We start from the raw sequence: 22,927 nt of genomic DNA on the forward strand, positions 1-22,927 counted from the left end.
TATGGAATTGTAATCTCTTTGTACAACTAGATAAAAATTTAAAACAACTCCATGTGAATTTTATTCAACTTATGCTGCAATATAATTAAAGAGGCGAGTCTTTAGGAAGTTGTGCAGAGTAGAGGAAGCCTAATGTACAAAGACGCATACTGCATGATTCTGTGTATAAGGATCATGTAAAGTAATTAAACTCAGAAACAAACTAGTATGGTGGTTGCCAACTGCTTTAGGGGAGGAAGAATTTATACTCACAAGATAATATGTTGGAAATGATCTGTACAACTTTGGAGTAGGGAAATGGGGGGAGGGAAAGAGGGAGAAAAATGAGGGAAGGGGTAACAAGTTAGACAAGAATTGTAATCACTGCCTTACTTATGTAACTGTAATGCCTCTGTACATCACCTTGACAATAAAATTTTTAAAAATTAAAAAATAAATGTTAGCTGTGTAGAGTGAAAGAGTTCTAGACATTTGTTATGCAAACTTGCCTAAAGAAACAATACTGCCTATACACTTAGGAATTTAAGAGAGTGGATCTCATGTATTTTACTTTTTAACTATGATTTTATAAATCCAAAGAAGATACTTGCTGTAGAAGGTGATACTTTTTTTTCTTATCATAGAAGCTTGATTGGTAGAGAGGTATAGGTGATACCTACAAATGTTTCTGTTTCCTGGATTACACCTTTAACCTGTCCTGAAATCACTATGTCATCTAGACAATGTCACTTAGTGATAAAATATGGTTGTGACAGTTGGAGTTGGGGATTCTCTTTTTGCTTTACCACTGATAGGCTGTTTACTTGAGGAAACACTGTGTTTACTCTATCTTCCTGTAAAGAAAAGACACTTTTAAAAAAAACCCTTAAAACCCAGCTGTCAGGAGGTACAGATTTTATGAATCAATATCTCACCACAATAAATAGCAGCTGTTTCAGTGTTACAAGCCCCCCCCCCCCCATGCATTGCTTCAGAAATGGAGTATAGTTCTACCACTTAGGCACACTAAATATCTCATGACCATCATGGCCATGAAAACACATTATGTTAGTTTTTTTAAAAAATGCTCATTTACTCATTTTCACCTGAGAGGCTGAACACAGACTTGAATACTTGCATTGGTATGCTCACAGTAAGACGCTTTGGTCTTCTTTCTTGCTTGATTTATTTTAATGAATATTAAGTAGTTACTTTACTCAAGTTCAGAAGAGGCAGGTGCAAACAAGAGAGCCTTTTTCCTGCTCTACTGGTAATTACTTACATTCCCTTTGGAGTATAAGGGCACAGAACAGACTATAATTCTGATTTTAAATACAATTATGTTAGTATTGTAATAGAAGTACAGGTGTTAAGTTAGTGTTGGATGGGGAGATGTCATGGAAAGGGGCCAATATCAAGTAAGAAATGCTTTCGTGCAGAGGTGAAATGTGGAGTTGAGCTCCAGAGGGCGGGATAGACTCTGGGTTCTTGAATAGAAGAGTCTTAGAGATGGCAATTTCTTAAGACCAAAGTCAAAGAGACTGGCTTGAGACCTGTTTTGCAAAATGAGCCCACTTCACTTTTTACATTGTATAAGGTATTGGGAAGTTGCCAAGGTACCCTGAAGAAAAATGAAGTCTGTGAAAGTGTGGAGTGAAGAAAGAGCATTCTCAGTGGCCAGAGGCCACAAGGAGTGGAGTGGAGGTATTCGATGCCTGTGTGAATGGAGGACACAACATGGAGAAGAGGTGTGGATAGGAATGGTGAGGGTAGCAGATGTCAGATCACATGGACAAGGCATGATTAAGGACCACACATGCCATCCTAAAAATGGTCCTGTGGAGTCAGTTATTCCCAGCAAATGAAATTTGATTGACAGGTATCAGTCAGGATGCATGTGATCACAGTTGAATTTTAGGAATCGCGCTTGATGCTGTGTGACAAGAACTGGAGCAAAAATAGATGCCAGGAACCATTAAGAGGATGTTTTGCTCACCCACAGAGAAATGATGCTAGCTTAAACTAGGGTGGTCATCACAGTGAGTGAATGAGGAAGATATTAGAAAGAAGTAAACAGATATTGTAGCATGTGGCCTGATATGCTGAGGGAGACCTTAGTTTAATTTTGAAGGTTGAGAAAGAATTTCTTGTAGCAATATAATCCAGCACTTAGATTCAATTGCTAAAATATGCAAATTATAAATGATTATTACCTGTTTTTGAACTAGGGTTCCTTTCAGAATCTCTAAGAAATGTCACATAATTAGTGTTCTGATTTCTGTAATAGTGTTACTAAGTGCTTTAGAATATAATAAATCTACATTTCCTGAAAATTATTTTGTAATTGAATCTTTTCAATAACTCAGATTAACTCCTGCCCCCCCCCCCCCAGCCTCCATGTAGATTCAGGGTTATTTGTGACAATTTGGAGCATATAAACATTTTTTTCTTTTACTAGCTATCAAAGTGTCAAATCTCTGTCTTTTCACACCGAATTTCTGCTCATTTTTGTCCTAGATTTATTATTTAAGCCAATTGCTTAAGCCCCTTGGAAATAATCTTATTTTTTATTTTTTGCAAATAATTTTAGATTCTAACATTTGTATTTTAAATATTCTTGGCTCTCACCTTTCGAAAGGTAAACGTTTGGAAATTCTAGGCCAGTAACAGACTGGCAATGTGTTAGAATTTATAAAAGCTCTAATTTTAATTGTTTCAAATTAAGAAAAATTGTATCTAATGTATAATAGCATTCTCTGATTATTTGCCAGTTAACCACAGTTGTGGCTATTAAAAAGCTTCTGGTTTGTCGCTATTCTTTAATATTACCTCACTCATCTTTGCAATTAGCACTTGTTACTGTCTGTATGTATAAAAGACTTTAAGGAAATTTTGTCTGGAAAATAATTATGCGTAGTGTTTAGGGAAGTACAATCTAGTGACTTACCTTGGCTATTTATTTTTATTAAACAAGTCAAGCCAGAATATTAGCTTTGCAGTCTCCTCTGAAAACTAGTAGTTGCTCTGTGGAGTAACTGCCAGGTCAGAGAGAGTTCAAGAAGATGTATTGTATCTGGGCACTGCCCTGAGTACCATCTGCCCATGTTAAATCACAATGATGAGTAGAATGTGTATGGAGCACCACTAATTTCTGTTTCACTAGAATTTCATGTCATCTCATGGTTATTATAATTGTCCAATTAGAGTTGATTAAATTGGATTATGGTTAGTGGGTCTGTCTCTTCATGCAGAGGGCTGGTTGGATGCATTCATCTGTTTCAGTGCTCTGTCTTCATGCTGAGAAAGGCAAACGTTCTGTTTGTATAGAAAAATCTTGGAGAGAAGGTGAAGATAGAAGGTTTAAATGTACTAATTGAAGTGATTATTTCTATATCATCTTTTAGTAAACTCACTGAGCATTGATTCCAATCTTACATATCTCTGGAAGAAAGTCACATTGGTTATGCAGCAGAAGACACTTAGAAATAAATGACGTGCTGTGGTTATGGAAAGAGAAATTCTAGGGCTTGTGTGATGGGAAGAAATAGCTCATTTCAAGGAACCCATTCATAACTGATTCAAGGTCCTGTGAAGATGTGTAATAGCTTGAAGAGTGCCCAGACAGGGCACTTTCTGTCTTGCAGCCTGCTGCACATATCGTTATAAAGTTGTGATCGATGCCCACTGACTCACTTGTATGCAAATTGATTCTTATACTTGAGAGGTGAATGGATGAGAAAAGGCATGTGCTCCCTCAATATGCCAATGAGCCTTTGAGCAATATCTGCCCAAGAAGCCAGAGAAGCATCGATGTTTAGAGAAGATTAAGGAGCATGAAACTTATCAGTTCCTGACATTCTCTTTTAGGAAGGATGGCATTTCCATGTCATGCCAAGTCCTAGTGTATAGCTATGCATCGTGGTGACACAAGACAAGTGTGAAGTTTTCTGGGGCATCGTCTAACCCCAAAGTTCTTTCTAGAATTATCTCTTGAACCAGAAAAAAGCAATCAGGGAAGAAACAGGGAGGGAAGAAGGAAGATTTTTCTGTCTTCTTCCAGTGGAGTCCTCTGTGGTGATCTATTTACCTCTATGCAACTCTCTTTAAGTATTGATCTTGACTCCTTGGCTCTCTCTCAAGAGAAAGAAATAAAAACCATTAATGTCATTTTTTCTGCCCAGTATTTCAAGACTGCATTATTTTGACCACTTAAAAAAAAAACAAAACAAGAACACCATCTTAAAACCAGCACTGAAGTGAATCAGAAATGAATAGTTTGTGTTTGGAGAGAAATGCTGAATTAAATATTATAATAAAAAAATCATTTACCTCCTTCATTCCCTATGTTCTTTTCTACCACCTATTAAGCATACATTTATGTCCCCCCCCCCAAAAAAAATATTTTCCTAAGATGTGTAGGTCATTATTTTAGGTGTTTGGGGGAAAAGGGTAAGCAACCTAGATAAATTTAAAATTTGCCCTTTATATTTATGTATATTAGCTATCATTCTTCAACAAAGTATTCTTAATGTCTTCTCTTAATGCTCCTTGTAAAGTATCTGGAAATGGATCATTATGAGAAGACATGTGGAAAGAGAAATTTCTTCTTATTCTTGCAGGATTTCTTTTTCAGTCATGGGGCTTGAACTCTGGGCTTGGGCACTGTCCCTCAGCTCTTCAGCTCAAAGCTAGCACTCTACCACTTGAGCCACAGTGCCACTTATGGTTTTCTAGTGGTTTATTGGAGATAAGAAAAGGACTTTTCTGCCTGGGTTGGCTTTGAACTGTGATCCTCAGATTTCAGCCTCCTGAGTAGCTAGGATTACAGGCATGAGCCACCGGTGCCCAGCTTTCTTTCAGGATTTTTAAAACCTAACAGGGATTCATAAGGATTACCCTGTCATTGAAACATAGAATATGATACTGACCTTTAACCATTCAAGAAGCAACTTGTTAAACTGAGGCAGAAGTGAGGTGTGTTCTCTCCCAGCCTCTGCTCAGTCCACTGAAAAGGCAGATTTGATGATATTGGACTGCTTACAGCTAAAATAATTATACTATGGGATAACATCATCTCTGTGCCTGCACAGAAGTCAACTTATTTTTCAATCAAATGAAGCTTATTTCTTGGGCATGTGTGATAAGGAGAGACATTAAATAATAATTGTCAAACAGAACAAAAATTCTAAGTGTGTTGGTACTGGGCCTATCTCTTTGCTGACAATACTCTGGGTAGATTCAGCAGGCATGCCAAAAAATCAAAACAGTCCTTTCCTCTTTGGAAGGCAGTTGCTTTCAGTTGGATAGATTTCACTCATTTTCTCAGGGCAAGATTTTGAAAATTCTGTCTTTGGAAACCGAAAGACTACATGGCAGAATTGGCTACATCTTTTGCTTTAAAATGCAGACTTTCTTTGTGGTTAATGTATTTGTTGTGATAAAGTATTTGAATGGAAATCCTCACAATAATTTGGGGGAAGGATAAAGACTGTTTTAAAATATGCCAACCCATTCATTTTGGACCTTAGAATTTGCCTTATTTTGAATGAGGAGAGATTAATAATTTTTCATAAGAATATATGTTTACTTTCTCAAAGATAATTCTTTAATTTTTTTTTTTTTTTACATTTTAAGAAGGATTGAACACCAATCTCTGACCGTAACCGTTTCCCAAAACAAATCAATGTGTATTAGAGTTAATTTGGAGCCTCTCATTTAGTTACACTCCCAATTTGGTCAGCATCCGGGCAAATATCTCTCAAGTTCTATTTCTGTAGATGGTGACACTGCCCTTTACAGGTTAATTTCCCCATCCTTTCCAATTGCTTCAGCTATAGTGTTTCAGCATATATGCATCATTACTGGAAAGCAGGGCCCTGCTTAGTCTGATAAGCAGTTCTCTTTCCTGAGGTTTGTATTTTGTGTGGTAGGTCAGGGAGGAGAAGGAAAAAGTGGGCCTGCCAAATTGTGATGAGCATTCGTTACTGTGGGGCTCCTTCCAAAAAGGGCTTGTAACACTGTGTACAGTCTTGTAGCCCAGCTGTGTGGAGCATTGATTGCTTCTGCCTAGAGCAGGGATACTGTCAAGTTGCTCTGTGAGTTGAGTCATCTATTGACAAAGAGCTACCAGCCCGCAGATAATGCTGTGCGGAGCTGCTCGCGCTGCTCCTGCTGCTCCCACGATGTGCTGCTTATAGCAGCTGTCAAAAAGACTGAGGGATCCACGGGGAAAAGAGACTTTTTACAACTGCCTGGAAGAAAGGGGTGTGAGGCACGAGACATTTTTGTGTGTAGAAAGAGCTGACCAAAGGGAAGAGTAGGGATCAGAGCAGCATGAATGCATACCTCACCAAGCAACACAGCTGCGGCCGGGGGTCTGAAGGGATGGATGCCGGCAGGAGCGCGCCCACCCTGCTCAGGGATGGCCCCTGCGCCTGTGGCTCGCAGAGGACCCCTCAGGGACTCGGGTACAGTTCTCAAACCATGCCTTCCTCGGGATCTGGGGGCCCAGCTTCCAACAGGACCAAGCTGGTCACCTTGTGGGACAGTGTGCGGAAAAGCCCCCACAAGACAAGCGTCAAGGGCAAGGGGACTTGTGGGGACCACTGTACCTGCCCACAGGGTTGGTTCAGCCCTGCACAGGTGAGCTTTTCCTTTCTAACTTTCCCCTGAGTAACCTAAGAAAGTTGTGTAAGGTTAGGATGGTGTGGAAACTTGACTGAGTCCTTTTGCCTCCTCCTGACTGGATTTGCCTGTTTGGAAAATGGGAGGACAGAAACTGAAAATCTGCATTGTTCACACGTGTGTGTGGCTTTTCACTTCCAGGTGGCCTGGGGTGGGGTAAGGATGCTGAACGCAGTATCTTTCGGTGACTTTTCCCAAAGTTAAACTTCTCTCTCATCCTCAGATGACTTGATTTTTGTTTCCTTCTTGCATCGTAATCTTTTAGTAGGACTTTTCCTTACAATCATGACTAACAGTTCTATTAAAATTAGTATTATTTTGAGCTGTAGAAAGAAAATGATGGTTAATCAAATATATGTTATTTCTTTAAATATGGATGATAGAACAGAATGAATCATAACAAATACTCTTCGAGTACCTTTTAAAATAGGTAGATAGTTTCAGCTCTGAAAGAGAAAATAGTATATTAAATAATTATATTGAACAGCAAAATATAGTAAATATTTTTGAAGATTAAAGGAATAATTGAGAGCAAGGTACAGGGCGATTACATTTGATAAAATAATGAAGCATTCTGTTTAGTTGTGGAGAAGCAATGAGATTATGTGAAAACTCTCTAATAGTCCATTTCTAAGGCATATATACACATTTATTCAATTTTATTTCTAAACTGTTCTTCTTCTATAACTACTAGCATTTTACCAGAAATAAAATTGCAAGATTTTTTTTCTTAGTTCCATTCAAAGGAGAGCAAACAACTTCCTGCAAGTGCTACAAATATACATCAAATGCACCTGTAGTTTTTGCCATAAATACAGAGCAATGACTGTCCTTAACCATGCATTTGAAAGAAAAGTGCTGGGCTTGTAGAAATAGTCCCATTTTTGCTGTTTTCTGCATAATTGAGAAGTGAGTATTGATCATGAATAAAATCTGATTAACTCTGAGAGGTGTAGAGGACATTTTAATTTTAGTAATAGTTTTTAGAAAGTACTTCCAATGATGTCATATATCTTTATCTCTTAATACAGTTACATAGATATGGTCATGTGTGTATGGCTTTTATTCATGAAAATGAAATTATAAGCTTTGCTTAGAGAAATAGAGCATCTCACTATGTTGATCTATAAGCTAGCTTACCTTGAAATGGAGCTCTGCATTGAGAAATGAAATTTTTCCTTAAAGTTAACAGATTTCAAACTAAAAAATAATCCTTAAAATTATGAAGATTCTATATACTTTTAAACAAATACAGTAGTTTGAGTTTAATTTCCTTAACCCATATTGTTATGTTGATTACACTAACTGTTCAGAATTCACATAGTCTAGGAAGACAGACTTACTAACATCTAGCATATGTGGAGATTTATTTATTTTTGCGCAGAGAAAACAAACTTGCTGTGTATCATTCTTCTTACGTAAGATGTAATGTATTTTCCTTTTATAAATAATAACTTCTCAACCCCAAATCTCTAATAATTGTAATAATATTATGAAAAGAATCTTGATAGATCTTTTAATGGAAGGAAACTTTTTTCTTCCCCCATTGTTAACTAAATCAGCCCCCTACTTGCTTCAAATTTATAGCCATTTAATATTTAAAGGATCACTGTAGCACTGACAGAGATCTAATTACATATGAACAGGCAATAAATAGAGGCAGCCCAATATCCCCTTACATATATAATCTATATCTATCTATCTAGCGATATATATATATATATATATATATATATAGGTATGTATATAAAAAGATATATCTATAGACACAGATATATGTGGGTGTTTATATATGTATATACACACATATATATGTATATATTTCTCTCATTCACATATACTTTATACCTTCAAACATCCAAGAATTTTAAAGTTTTTAATGAGACATTCTTTCCACACCTAAACATTTCCTCCACTCTTTCTCAGCCCAAATCCGTACAAGTACCATGCTAGATAGATTAACCTGTCTCTTCCCCAGGCTGCTCGATCAAAATACATCACATTGAATAATTTCAGTATGTTTATACAAAGATGTGCATGCATTTTGATACCTAATTACTATGGTAACACCCTTCATTTGTATTTTAAGTATATGTACATGGATACAGTCATAAATTCATCCAGATATAAAAATTAAAATTCTGAATTACTCTTAATTCTTCACTGGGGAAAATATTAGCTAATTTTTTCAAAGGCTGTTTTATTCACTTCATATAAATTATTTCTCCATAAATAGCAAATTTCCATAACTTCCAGTGGGTGCTCAAAAATACCAATATAGATGCATTTCTGTATCTTTATCCATGATGTGTCTGTGACATACATTAAATAATGTAACTTTTCAGATATATGTAAGCATATGTAAGCATGTCACAAATGAAAAGTTTGTGTATGCATGCATGTGTCTGTTAGAACTAAACCTGCTTTGACATTTTTCTACTCTTAGTCTACATTATATTCTGTAAAATGTTACAAAATCAAAGATGAGTGCTAATGTCTATATTAGAGTCCCTGAGAAAGTCATTGTTAGAATAGCCAAAAGTCCACATGTAGTACAGAATGTGCTTTAGGGGTGGCAAGTGTCTGGGAGTGGGCTCTTTCCCGCTTGCTGTAATACTTGCTGTATTACATGGAAACAAGCAATGTGGTTTCCGGTTGCTATAATAGAAGCCCATGGTAATGATTTGACTTCCTCCCAAGGCTCTTTGCCAAGCTCCTGTTATTTGGGGTGCTGCGCACTAAACAGGACGCTATCATTATGTTGTTCTTTAGTTGATCTGTAAAAAGCAGTTTCTGTCTCATCTCAAATAAGTATACAATCCATTTCGATCTGCAGAATTAATAGAACCATGAACATAGATCAGAAAAATGGAAAATCGTAGTGTGCAGAAGTGAATCCTGTGACACATATGTAGGATAACATTTTAGATTGCCCATGGGAAAGAACATGCCCATCTTTGCCTGTGTGACATTCCTTCCCATGTGATCCTGGGGAGGAAGCATAGAACAGTGAGGAGGGAGGAGATCAGAGGTATATGGAACTTTTTCTTCACTCATTCCTCAGCTATCATATAGGAGTGTGTAATCTATACCACGTTTTGTGGAAACAAAGTGCAGCTCAACAAAGTTTGATCTTCCAGTCTACAATGGCCTAGCGCTTTTTAACACATGTTTTGAGATATACACAGAATTATACATCACAGCGTAGAAGTGAAGTGAAGTTCCAGAAGATGCTGTGGACACTTTAGTAATTTACATACTTTGAGTCCAGATGAACCACAAAGATCAGATTGCAAACAATTTTTAGATAGGGAATGGCGGATGACCTGGATCAAAGTATATTATACACATGGATGGACATATCAAAATGAAGCCATTTATACAACTAATATTCACTAACAATTAAAGAGAGGAAAAGGAGTGCATCTCTTTAGGTGTATATTTTCTGGTTTGTAAAATATTGTTAAATATTGTACTTACCTCAAAGGGTTAAATGAAGAATGATTTATCATAATGCATGTACAGAATTTACAAAATGATTTTCCTGTAGTAGGGCTTCAAAAATGTTTGTGGAATGAATAAATGAATGAATGGATGAGAATAAACCCACAGTAAAAGCTGGCAATTCTTCATCTATTCCTTTACTCGTTATTCTTGACTAGCTGGGAAGAGAACGGTAATGAATCCAAGGGCTGCATAGAGGTGATATTTTTTTTAACTAAATTGGATCGAAAAAGTTACGATGTCTTTACTAATTGGATAAAAAGAAATGAGAATGCAACATCTTGGAGTGGAACTGTATGGGACAGTGGACCCTGCAGGGAAGGTTGATAATGACAGGAGTCTGGAGGGTGGATGGACTGACAGCCTGATGGTTACCAGCTGGGCCTGGATGGGACATTTTAGCACCTGCTTTGACACTCTCTATGTGCTATGATTCTTCTTCAGTGAGCCCTTCTCAGCTTCAGTTTCTCTAAGATTACTGAGTTTCTCAAATAAAATCACAAACCTCTTGCAATACTAATATTCTGTGAGTCTGTAGACAGATACACATTAATTAATTTGTTTTTCAAGCTGGAGAGGATTTATGCCACACAATCTTAAATTTGAACTTCATATCTCTGGGTGACCTCATTCACTTAACTTCTCTTCAGTTTACTTTTCCCTTCTGTTAACACTTGGGATAAGAAATTTGTGTAGCAGGAAAATTTGATAAGAATTGGAAACAGTCATATAAACATTATACCATGGCACACAGAACACAATTGTGTACAGAAGCAAATTATATTTGTTATTACCAGTAATAATCCAATTTTATTTTTTAACTGGAAGGACATATGATCCAGCAAATTAGTCACCTGCATTGTGCGCTTCCATAGGCATTTCTGGTTTGTTCATGGGATTCTTTTATAGCTTCATTATAATGATAAAGGTTAAGCTAGGCAACTGTCCAGAAACTTTTGGCATAATACCACGATGCTGATGCTGAGATGACCTTTTGTCCTTCAGAGTTTTCAGAGATTTACAACTGCCTGAGTACACACACACACACACACACACACACCAAAGTAAGATAGAATTGCCTTAATGAAGTAGTATCTTCTTAGTTTATATTAACTAATAAGGGGCTATTAGATTTTTCAGTAAGATTCCAAGGGAAAAAATTGCATTTTAAGTTTTTAGCTCAGTTCAGTGAACACATCAATCCAGAAAGGCAATTTATAGCAACTGGAAGGCAAAAGATTTTAGTCTAAGTAGGTTTCAGATCTAGATTGAAATCCCAAGCTCCATTTATGCACAGCAAGAAAGATGTGACATTTCTTTAAACATTCTGCCTGCTGCCAGGCGCCGATGGCTCACACCTGTAATCCTAGCTACTTACAAGGCTGAGATCTGAGGATCACGGTTCAAAGCCAGCCAGGGCAGGAAAGTCCATGAAACTCTTATCTCCAATAAATCACTAGAAAACCGGAAGTGGCTCTGTGGCTCAAGCAGTAGAGTGCGCCCGCCTTGAGCTGAAGAGCTGAGGGACAGCACCCAAGCCCAGAGTTCAAGCCCCACAACTAACAAAAAACAACAACAAAAACAAAAACATTCTGCCTTCTTTGACGGATACCTTAAAAAAAAAACCCACAAACAACAACAACAACAAAAAGACAACCCTATTGTTACCAAGCAGGAGTAAGACTTTTACAGTTTCTGGGAAACACCAGTGATGCCAGGGGTAAGGAAAACTGAAGTTACAGAAAAATTAAAGTTCTAAGCATTTCTGTGGCAGACCTGAAGCCATGTAGTTGGGATCTTGGCACCATAGTACTAGATGCTGCCATCAGAAGAGCATTCTCACTAGAACTGAGAAAGGATACACAAAACAGAGGGCAGAAAGAAAAAGGAAAAAGCAAAAGTGAACTCAAAATGTCTACAACGGTCAGGCACCGGTGGCTTAGGCCTATAATCCTAGCTATGCAGGAGGCTGAGAACTGAGGATCATGGTTCAAAGCCAACCCAGGCAGCAAAGTCCATGAGACATTATCTCCAATAACCCACTGGAAAACCAGAAGTGGTGCTGTGGCTCAAGTGGTAGAGTGCTAGCCTTGAACTGAAGAGGTGAGGCACAGTGCCCAGCCCAGAGTTCAAGCGGTATGACCAAGATAAAGAAAAAGAAAAAGTCTACAATGTGTGGGGGCACTATGTTAGTGCATTTATGGTTCCTCTTCCTTAAGTTCTCCCAATAACACTCACAAAAGCCTGTTAGAATTCCCACATTGCAGATGTTTAACCTGAGGCCAGCAGATACTTGTCTGCAGTCACATTACTGAAAAAGACAGAATTACTAAATGTAATCTCATAGGACTCCATGTTCTTCCCACTGTGTCTAATTAAAGGGCTGTTTTGAAGTAACCTAGGAGGTAGAATGCCACCCTACCACCTCTCACACCAGAGACCACCATGATTTTATCATCTAACTGGGACTTCCTTAAGGGACTAGAATATTTCACATGAAATACTCATTTCAAATGGCACCTCACAGTAGTATGTTCAATTTTCCATAATTTTGGATGATACTTTGGTTTCAGTAATACTAAGTACCAGAACTTCAGAGGATCCCTTCTCTTTCTCAAGGTTAAAAGCTATGCTGATTTGATCAATGGTTGAAGTTTATTCCTACAGTGTTACCACAATAAGATACACATAGAAAGAACCCATTATCTGTAATATTTCCAGGTTGCATTCATCCATACGCAATGCATATGGTAAGGAATTGAGAACTATATATTATAAATTATATATGTATATATATACATACATTTATACACAAAATAAATAGAAACATATAGAGTTACTGTCTTTCATTCAAGAGCATCAGCTCACTTTGCTCCTTATTTGGGAATCTCTCAGGTAGGTAGAATCAAATACCATTAAGAATCAAATAGCTCTCTTGGCTACCACTATCTCCGTCATCCACTCTCTTCTCATTACTAATATCATTTCATTAGTTAGAAATCCATTTTTATTCTCTATTTTCTATCTTGTCTCATTCGTTTAATCCTTGAAGATATCTAAATGTCTTATAATTATGTCAGAAGTGGGTTTTCAAAAGGAAAAACTGGTCTAGGAAATATCACTGACTTGTGCAGTGGCAAGAATTGGGGCATGTCTGTAGACTCAGACCTTTTGTTAATCTTCCCCCCAAACCCTATGTACTCATCTCCATGAAAAATGATAACTGCCAGAAAATTATCAAGCAATGTAAATTGTTTAGTTCCATGCCAAAACAAACAAACAAGCAAACAAACACATTCTAGCCTGTTTCATAAAGAATCAAGAGACCGGTGATCCTCAAGGACAGTGGAGAGAAGAAAGCAACCAGAAGACATTGTAGCTTTCCGTATTGAGAATGATTATGAGCAGGGACCAGGGTTGCCATATGCACTATGATAGGCAGAGCTGTTCTGAACTACAAAGTATTGCTCTATCAGCATAGTATAACTGATCGCATCATACACCACACACCATATTTGTGAAGAGTAACCCAAAACAAAAAATGATTAGCCAAGCATGATATCAACTCAGTTTTACAAACAAATGCAAAGTATTTTTTCCAAGGATTTATTAATCATTCAATTGTATAGGAACGCAATTCTTTTTTGTTTGTTTGTTTGTTGTTGTTTTGTGTCTGGTCGTGGGGTCTGAACTCTTGGCCTGGGCACTGTCCCTCAGCTCTTCAGCTCAAGGCTAGTGCTCTACCACTTGAGCCACAGCACCACTTCCGGCTTTTTTCTTTTTGCTTATGTTGTGCTGAGGAATCGAACTCAGGGCCTCATGCATGCAAGGCAAGTACTCTACCACTGAGCCACCTTCCCAGCCCCAGGAACACAATTCTTGTGTAAACTGTTTGACAATTTTACTTTATACTGTTAGCAATACTTGCTACTCAGTTTATTGTTACTCTGATCCTTATATCAATACTCTTCATCCTTGGGCCCTTGATAACTCTTTGCTGTATGGGTCTATACATGAAGATTTCATCTGCGAATGTGGAATTGAATGAATTTGAGGTTTTGTTTGTATTGCCTTTTAAATTTTATTTTGAATTTTGTTTTAACTTACAAGTAGTAATTATATATACTTGTGATATTCCAACACACACACACATATATATGGACTGACAAGCAAAGGCTAATTAATCATCTCAAACATTGATCACTTTTCTGGTGAGAACATTTATAATCCACTTTTTTCATTTTGAAATACAGAATGCATTGTCATTAGCTCTAATGAGAGAGTCAAAGGATCTAAAACCAAGTATTTTAAATGGGAACATAATATTCTAGGATCTCACAAAATGAAGTGATTCATTTGATTCTCATACTAGATATTAACTCTTAAAGCTTCTTAAAGCAAAATATGTGCTTATTTTGTGAAAATTACTTAATACTGTGTACTTTATAGTTGATGTTTTCAATATTCTGATATAGTCCCAGAGATATGTAAATGAACCTTTGCTATAAATGCTGAGGTTGCTTGGTTTAATTCATGCCTACCTTTCTATTTTTGTTCATTTTCTATCTTTATTTTGATTTTTGAAGTACTAGAAATAAAAGCAAGACTTTTATGTGAGAGATAATTCCAAACAGAGATATAGGAGTCTCATAGGCTTTCCTGCCCAGGTTGGCTTCAAACCAGGACCATCGGATCTGACACTTGACTTGCCAGGATTATAGGTATGAGCCTCTGGTGCTCAGCTTCCACTGCTTTCATTGTTTGTTTTTGATACAAGGTTTTACTTTTTACCCAGGTGCATGCCTGGAATGTGACCCACCTATTTTAGGCTTTCTGTCATTACCAAGGTAAGAGGCCTTTGTTACTGCATCAAGTTTCCCTTTGTTGCGGTGGAGTCTTGTAGACTTTTCTGTCATGGCTGACCTGGAATTGTGAAACTCCCAATCTCAGCTCTCAAGAAGACTGACGTTCAACCATACCCAGCTAGGGTCTGAGAAGTTGTCTTCTGAACTTTTATGCCCTAGTTGGCTTTTCACCATGATCCTCCCATTTTTAACCTCTGAGTAGCAAGGTTTATAGACGTGAGCCACTGATGTCCCAGCTTGTTTATTTTTATTCCACTGATACACAGAAACATAAAAGTTGTTCCTGTTTACATGTAAACATCTGTTTCAATACATGTCTATATTGTATGGTTCTTAAGTCAGTGTGAACTCCTCAAATATATGCCTCATATAAAACAGGGATTATTTGACACTAAACTAGAAAATAAAGCTTAGTTTATTTGCATAAGTACCACACTCTTCTTCATAATCTCTTATCATACACAATTTGTGTGTGACTACTTGTTCTAGTCCAGGATTCCAAGTATATCTGCTTTTTCATTTTCCTGTGCTTCTTATAATAAACGATATTGGGTTTCTTTATTTGACTTAAATCCAACAGTTTTTCATTATGAGAACACATAAGCACTTAGTTATTTTGTTATACCAGTTAATATATTTAAGCTTAAATTGTTACGCTGAAGATGCATGATTGAATCTAGTATAGGTTCTGTTTTCTCCTTTTAACTTCTGTTAAGATGCTATAAAATAAATTAAATATACATATTTATATTATCTGTGAATGTCATTTAAAATGGAAAAGCAAGGTGTTATTAAATATTCATGACAGAATGGAAAGATTATTTTTCTGATAGAGTTGAATGAATGATTTGGTTATTTGACATTGTTGTTGTTAGGATGTGTGTGTGTGTGTGTGTGTGTGTGTGTGTGTGTGTGTGTGTGTGTGGTTTGACTTTCAAATAGCTGAGGAGTCCCCAAATTATTGCTTGAAGACTAAATTCAGTTTGACTGTTCTCTATTTTGGTGAATTGTAATGATTTGTTTTATTTTTTAATTGAAGAGTCAAGAGAATAATAATAGATCAAACATGTGAAAATTATGGGAAATTTATAAATAATATTATACATAATATATATTACTCATAGGCAACAGATACAAACATAACAAATTTACTGAGCTGAGCCCACTCCATTTATTTTGTTGTTGTTGTTGGTCATGGGGCTTGAACTCCAGGCCTGGGTGCTGTCTCTGAGCAATTCAGCTCCAGACAAGCATGCTACTACTTGAGCCACAGCCCCATTTCCTGCTTTCTGGTGACTAATTGGAGATAAGAGTCTCATACTCTTTCCTGCCCAGACTGGTTTTGAACCACAATCCTCAGCTCTCAGCCTCCTTAGTACCTAGGATTACAGGCGTGAGCCACTGTTGCCTGGCCCCACTCCATTCTTTACACATTGTCTGTAGCTGTTTAGATTCCACACTGGCAGAGTTGAGTAGTCACAAGAGAGCTTGTAAGGCTCAGAAGACCTGAGGTATTTATTGTCCCACCCTTTATAGAAGAGTGGGTTGACTTCTGCACCTGGACCATCAGAATTTCATTTTCTAATGAAGAACTGCCTCTGCTTCTTTTCATCCAATGAAACCTGTCCTACATTGTAAGTCTTGGTCTAAGCACATCGTTCACTTTCATCCTTTTAGCTCTCAAAAGCTCTCCTTTTCCTGGCACCACGGCATCCTGCACAATTAGGGAATTGCCTTACTGCATTGTGGTTATTTGTTACGCGATGTTAGAGAATGTGACATTCTTCATATCCCTAGCAGAGAGCTTAACTGTCTAGCTGTCTGACTACTCTTGGTGACAAGTCTTATAGTATTGCTGTGTCTTATAGTGTCACTGTGGACACGGGCCCAGATTTCTCAGCTACAGTCTTAACTCTGGAGGTATATTGTACCTCATGTGCCTTTATGAGTAACCTGTGCAATTTAATTATCAGCTGTCAGTTATAGATAAATCTTCAGGTTTATCTAAGCCCAATCTATCTGTGTTAGTTTATCCTTGTTTTCTTGGTACTCTGCCTAAAAGTGGGTCAATAAATTTGTTTTTATTTCTAGTTGACTACCAGCATAGGGCTTTATATATATGGCATTTAATGAGCTTTGACCTTCTTTGTTATTATTACTAATTATGTATTAGGATCTAGAATGACACCTTCTAATCCCATAGTAGCCCTATTTAATAACAAGCATATTGTCTTAAAAAAGTTGTGTTTTTTTAAAAAAATTTATTGTCAAGGTGATTTACAGAGTGTTAAAGTTACATATGTAAGGTAGTGAGTACATTTCTTGTCGGACATTGTTACCCCCTCCCTCATTTTTCTCCCACTTTTCCTTCCCTCCAATCCCTCCCCCCACACACACCACAAATTGTAAAGTTCATTTCCAACATATTGTCTTGTGAGTATCGCTGTTGCATTGGTTCGCCCTTTGTCCTAAGAGATTTATTATTTTCCTTCTATTTGTTTTGTTTTCAGCTTGACTCAGATTCTTATTCTCTACTGTGGTGCTCATAAAATATTTAGAATCCCTACTCAGAAATTAGGTTTCACACTCAAGTGGGCCATGCTGTTTCAAGGATGAATGCTATATTTTGAGAGAATAATAACAAATGTCTCCTCTTACACTGCTTTATTCTCTAATTTAGGAGATATTCATTCTTAGGAAAATGGAAAGAATATCAAGAAATATTTTCGAATTAATTTCTAAAATTAATTCTAGACTACCTGTTTTTCTCCATCAATTTCATAGTTAGGGGTAATACTCAAAGTATAGTATTTACCACCACTGCATTGAAGATTCATGACTGAAAATATTTGTATTTTACTCATATGCAATAGCTACTAGTTTGCATAGATGATTACATTTTGTTATAGTTATTTTACCACAACTTATTATCCTCCAAAGCTCATTTTATATACTAACTCTAGGACCTGGCTGTGTTTACATACTGACCTTCCACTTGTTGAATCTATATTATTCACTTATACATTTTATTTGCTTATTTTATTCACTTTTATTTTTATTGTGCGTAGTTACAATTGTTTAAAATTCTTGTCTAATTTGTTCTATTTTTTAAGATAAAAAGAAAAACAATCCATTTAGTTAAAGCAAGCATTTTGCTATTAAAAAAATTTTCTTATTCAGTTTTCGATGGAGAAATAACTCAAGCATCAAGTAAAGATACTATACACTAAAGATATAGTTTCAAAGCTAAAACTCACTTGTAATTCCATGGATAGTTCACCACTGTTAAGATTTAGATACCTTATGTAGCCCTTTTGTTTTCCCTACGTATATGTCTATAGTAAAAATATTTTGTTATGCTCATAAATGTAGTTACAAATAGTATTGCTTCTGCTAAATGAGAAGTTAGTAGTGTAAAACTATTACTTTTCATTATTTAATATTATATTGTGAGCATTCTCTTAAGTTAGTAAATTATTTATCTAATTGGTATAATTTTATGACTGTCAAATTTTTTTCCTTCCAAGTCTATATGATTGGATATATGAGTTATCTTTAGTCTGTTTTCTTATTACAATGAATCATACTAAACATTTGACCACATATTCCATGAAGGATATATTTTAGTAAAAGGAATGACTAAATGAACGGGTGTGAATTTTTTAAGGCACACAATATTTGAATGAATTATTGAACCATTCTCAGATAAAAATAAGCCATTCTAACCAATCGAAAAAGAGACTAATTGTCCCATAGAACTTAGAATTAATTGCCAAATGGTTTCTAATTAGGTTTACAAACTTATAATTCTGCCATTCTGGAGTGTATGAACATGCCCTTCCTCATATACTCTTCATGGTTTTACCTTTATAAAATTCTGTATGAATTTGTTACAAATTACATGTTTGATAGTTTAGTGTTTCATTAGTTAAATAGGGAAATATTTTTCTGTGGTTAAAGAAAATTAGGCTACTCTTCTAGTATAGTCTATAATACATTCTACAGTAGTAACAATTATAATCAGTTAGGAATTTCACATACTAACTAGGTGATAGAAAAGATGGATGAATGAATATGTAAATATGAGAATAATTCCTGTTTAAAAATTCTAGTAAGCAAAAATTTCACCTATACTAAATCTAGCAGGGTAGTTCTTAATTGTTCTTAAGAGTGATTTATTCCTCTATCTGGCCTGGTACTGTAACATTCTTCCTTGTGTCTGCTCTGGCAGGAAAAATAGCTGAATGCTCTTTTTCTTACCCACGTGTAGTTGAGAAAGTTTGAATCAAATGACGGATTCAAAAGTAATTTTATAACAGACAGACATATGCAATCTATCTCCTTATATGTTTAGACAGATTATTGAAGAGTGGAATATGAGTATAAAATTCACATTGAGTCTGAGAGGAAGTGATGAATACGGAAAAATATAATAGAGTTGTCTTGACTATTTTATTGTGTTTACTTTTTATGGATAAGAATTTGTGAAGTTTGTATATAGATATATTCAAGGCTGGGTTTGTGTCTATATGTCTGAAGATGCAAGAAATCTGTTCATAAAATAAAAAACTGTAATATTTTAGAATGGTGGAATTTTAGCCTTTAACAGCATGCTGTCATATTGTAGATGTCAATATTAGTGTAAAACTTATAGATGGAACAACTCTCTTCATTCTTCTTGTCAAAGATGATAGCCTGTGGTCATTCTAAAGAGAGAAATAGCCAATAAATCCACAATCCAATGACAGCCTGCTTTCTAGGACAGGAGAAAACATAATTTTCAAAAGAATGAGTGGAAAAACAGTTGAATGGGTTCAAATTTTTAAGCAATCCAAAGACAGAGGCTTTGGGGAATTTTTTCAAGAGACCACCATAATTGAGGGTATCCTGAAAGCGTGTAACTGCTACTTTTCCTGCAATTGAATTAAAAACAAGCATAATAATTGTCATGCTACTGCTGTTCACCTAGGGCTTTCAGCCTGTTTTTAGTACTCAAACCTGTTCTACAATAATCTTAGTTTGTCCACCAAGGAATCAGAAAGTCATCTTCCACTTTAGCCCTCATGAAAGAATCAATCACTATGGAATTGCAGTGTGTCAAATATTACTGTTTTTCTATTTTTATCCTCAGTATGTATTCCCAATAGTAGTATCTACTGATCAATTCTGAACATTGTTGCTACCAAACTTACCACTCAGGTATTTTTTTTCTCATTTAAAATTCAGTTCAATTCTTCTCACTCATTGATTTAATGATGTAACAACTCCAAATTATTTAAAATAATGCTTCCTTTGAAATGTAATTTGACTCATGGAGAGCAAATATGTTTGAAAATGCAATGGTTTGTCTTGAAATGCAAATGCTAAGCAGTGTTTCTTTTTTATTGTAAGGCCTTTAATGTCCTACTGGTAGGCACAGCTCCTGAAATATTTCTTAAATGTGTGTAATGATAAATCTTTTTACATGTATACTTACATATGAAGATATTACAGGAAACAGGTGGCCAAATGCTAGTTTACAAACAAAGACAAGATTCTGTAGCAGAGCATTCAAAATTATCTTTTTAAAATTATTATTATAGAGATGGTGTACAGTGGGATTATAATTACATGAGTCAGGTAATGAGTACATTTCTTTTCATACAGTATCTTCTGTTCCCTCACTCTTTCCCAATCCTTCCCTCCCAGCTCCACTCATGAATTGTTTAGTTCACTTTCATCCAGTGAATTCTATTGCTGCACTTTTTCACCATTTTTCCCTTCAGGACTGTACTCTCTTCCCAACCCTTCCAAAGATGTACACTTGAATACACCAAATATAAGGTAAAGAAGACAAGATCATCAAAAACTAAAAACTGAAAAATAAAGCTAAGTTTCTTGCTTTCATGTCTTGGAGGTCATTTCAGTATGTATGTTATTTTATATACATAGGAAGAGGCCCTTAGGCATTGTGCCTTTGTGTTTCCTAAGAATATCCTCTTTTGGTTTCATTTCATGTGAATATATAGAATACTGTATAATTCATCATATCCCATTGCATTTTTAAACCTAATTTTCACGTCAGTGACAACATGCGCCGTTTGTCTCTCTGAGCTTGGCTTACCTCACTTAACATGATTTGTTCTAGTTCTAGTTTTAGTTTCCTGCAAATAGCATTATTTTATTCTTTCTAATGTCTGTATAAAATTCCATTGTATATAGGTATCACATTTTTTGATCCACTTATCTATTGTGGAGCGTCTGGACTGTTTCCATATCTTAGCTATTGTTTGAAATAATACCAACACTATTACTAATATTCATACAATACTAATACTACTAATAAAATACTCATATGCTCCTCAAATATATACTGATATATACTCCTCAAACTTTTCCATGATATAGAAATAGAAGGGTCAATCTTAAACTCATTGTATGAAGCCAGTATCGCATTCATCCCAAAACCAGGCAAGGATCCAACAAAAAAAAGAAATGGAGACCAATTTCTCTAATGAACACAGATGCAAAGCTCTTCAATAAAATAGTGTTCATTAGAACCCAGAAACATTAAAAAAAAATCATGCATTATGACCAAGTAGGTTTCCTCCCACAGATGCAAGACTGATTTAACATTTGCAAATCAATATATACAATTCACCATGTCAAAGCCAAAGACAAGAACCACGTGATCATCTCAGTAGATGCAGAAAAAGCCTTTGACAAAATACAACATCCAATAATGCTTTGGAGAAACTAGGAATATAAAAATCATTCCTTAAAATAATAAAGGATATATATGACAGACTAACAGCCAACATGGTGAATGGTGAAAAACAAACAATTTCATCTAAAATCAGGAACAAGGCAATAATGTCCACTCTCTCCACTCTTAAAGTTCTGGAACTCCTTGCAATAAGGCAATAAGGCAAGCAATAAGGCAAGAAAAGGACATAAAAGGGCTTCATATAGGGAAAGAAGTCAAACTATTTCTATTTGCAGGTGACAAGATCTTATACATAAAGAACCCAAAAGGCTCCATTCCCAAGTTCTTAGAGCTGATCAGCCACTTTGGCAAAGTAGCAGCATACAAAACTTACCCACAAAAGTCAGTAGCCATTCTGTATGCCAATAATATACAAGCAAGAAAGGGAGTTCATGAAACAACTCCATTTGTAATAGCTTCAATAAATAAATAAATAAAAATACCTAGGAATAAACCTAATCAAAGATCTTTATAGTGAAAACTATAGAAATCTGAAGAAAGAAATCACAGATACACCTAGAAATGGAAAGTTCTCCCATGTTTCATGCACAGATAGATTTAATATTATGAAAATTGCCATCATGCCAAAAATGATCAACAAATTCAGTGCAATCCCCATCAAAATCTCAATGGTGTTCTTTACCAAGATAGACAAAATAATCCAAAAATTCATATGGAAAAACAAAAGACTTAGGAATAGCCAAAGCAATTGTAGAAAAAAATAAATGTAGATGTTATTACAATACCAGACCTTGAGCTCTACTACAGAGCCATAATTAGAAAAATAGCTTCGTTTTGGTACGAGCATAGACCTGAAGATCAATGGAACAGATTAGAAGACACAGAAATAAAATCATGCTAAGGAACCCAAAGACATACAGTGGAAGACAAAACATCATTTTCAACAGGTGGTATTGGAAAAACTGGGTATCCATGTGCAGAAAATAAAAAGTGGATCCGTGTTTGTGACCATGAACTAATATCAACTCAAAGTGTCTCAAAGACCTCAATGTCAGACCCCAAACTTTGAATCTACTGCAGGAGTAGGAGAAACATTAGAACTTACAGGTATAGGAAGAAACTTCTTGAAAAAAGTCCCAGGGGCACAACAGATTGGAGAGAGATGACAAGTGGGACTACATCCAAATAA

General features: G+C 36.0%; 1 protein-coding gene across 8 annotated transcripts in view; it reads left to right on the forward strand.

Annotated features, from left to right (window-relative positions):
• The window catches only part of Dlg2 (discs large MAGUK scaffold protein 2), a 2,085,086-nt gene that overhangs the window by 1,253,285 nt on the left and 808,874 nt on the right, over window positions 1-22,927 (forward strand). For 5 of the 8 annotated variants that reach the window (XM_042686464.1, XM_042686472.1, XM_042686480.1 and 2 more), the window contains exon 1: window positions 6,153-6,621. The exons of the other annotated variants lie outside the window; for them this stretch is intronic. In XM_042686464.1, coding sequence (XP_042542398.1) covers window positions 6,313-6,621 — 309 coding nt within the window. In that variant the 5' untranslated portion in view covers window positions 6,153-6,312. Of the gene's footprint in view, window positions 1-6,152; window positions 6,622-22,927 lie in introns of those variants that run through there. 8 annotated transcript variants of the gene reach the window in all.

Source organism: Dipodomys spectabilis, unplaced genomic scaffold (genome assembly GCF_019054845.1).
Source record: "Dipodomys spectabilis isolate Male_0828 unplaced genomic scaffold, ASM1905484v1 ptg000003l, whole genome shotgun sequence".
Classification (NCBI taxonomy): domain Eukaryota; kingdom Metazoa; phylum Chordata; class Mammalia; order Rodentia; family Heteromyidae; genus Dipodomys; species Dipodomys spectabilis.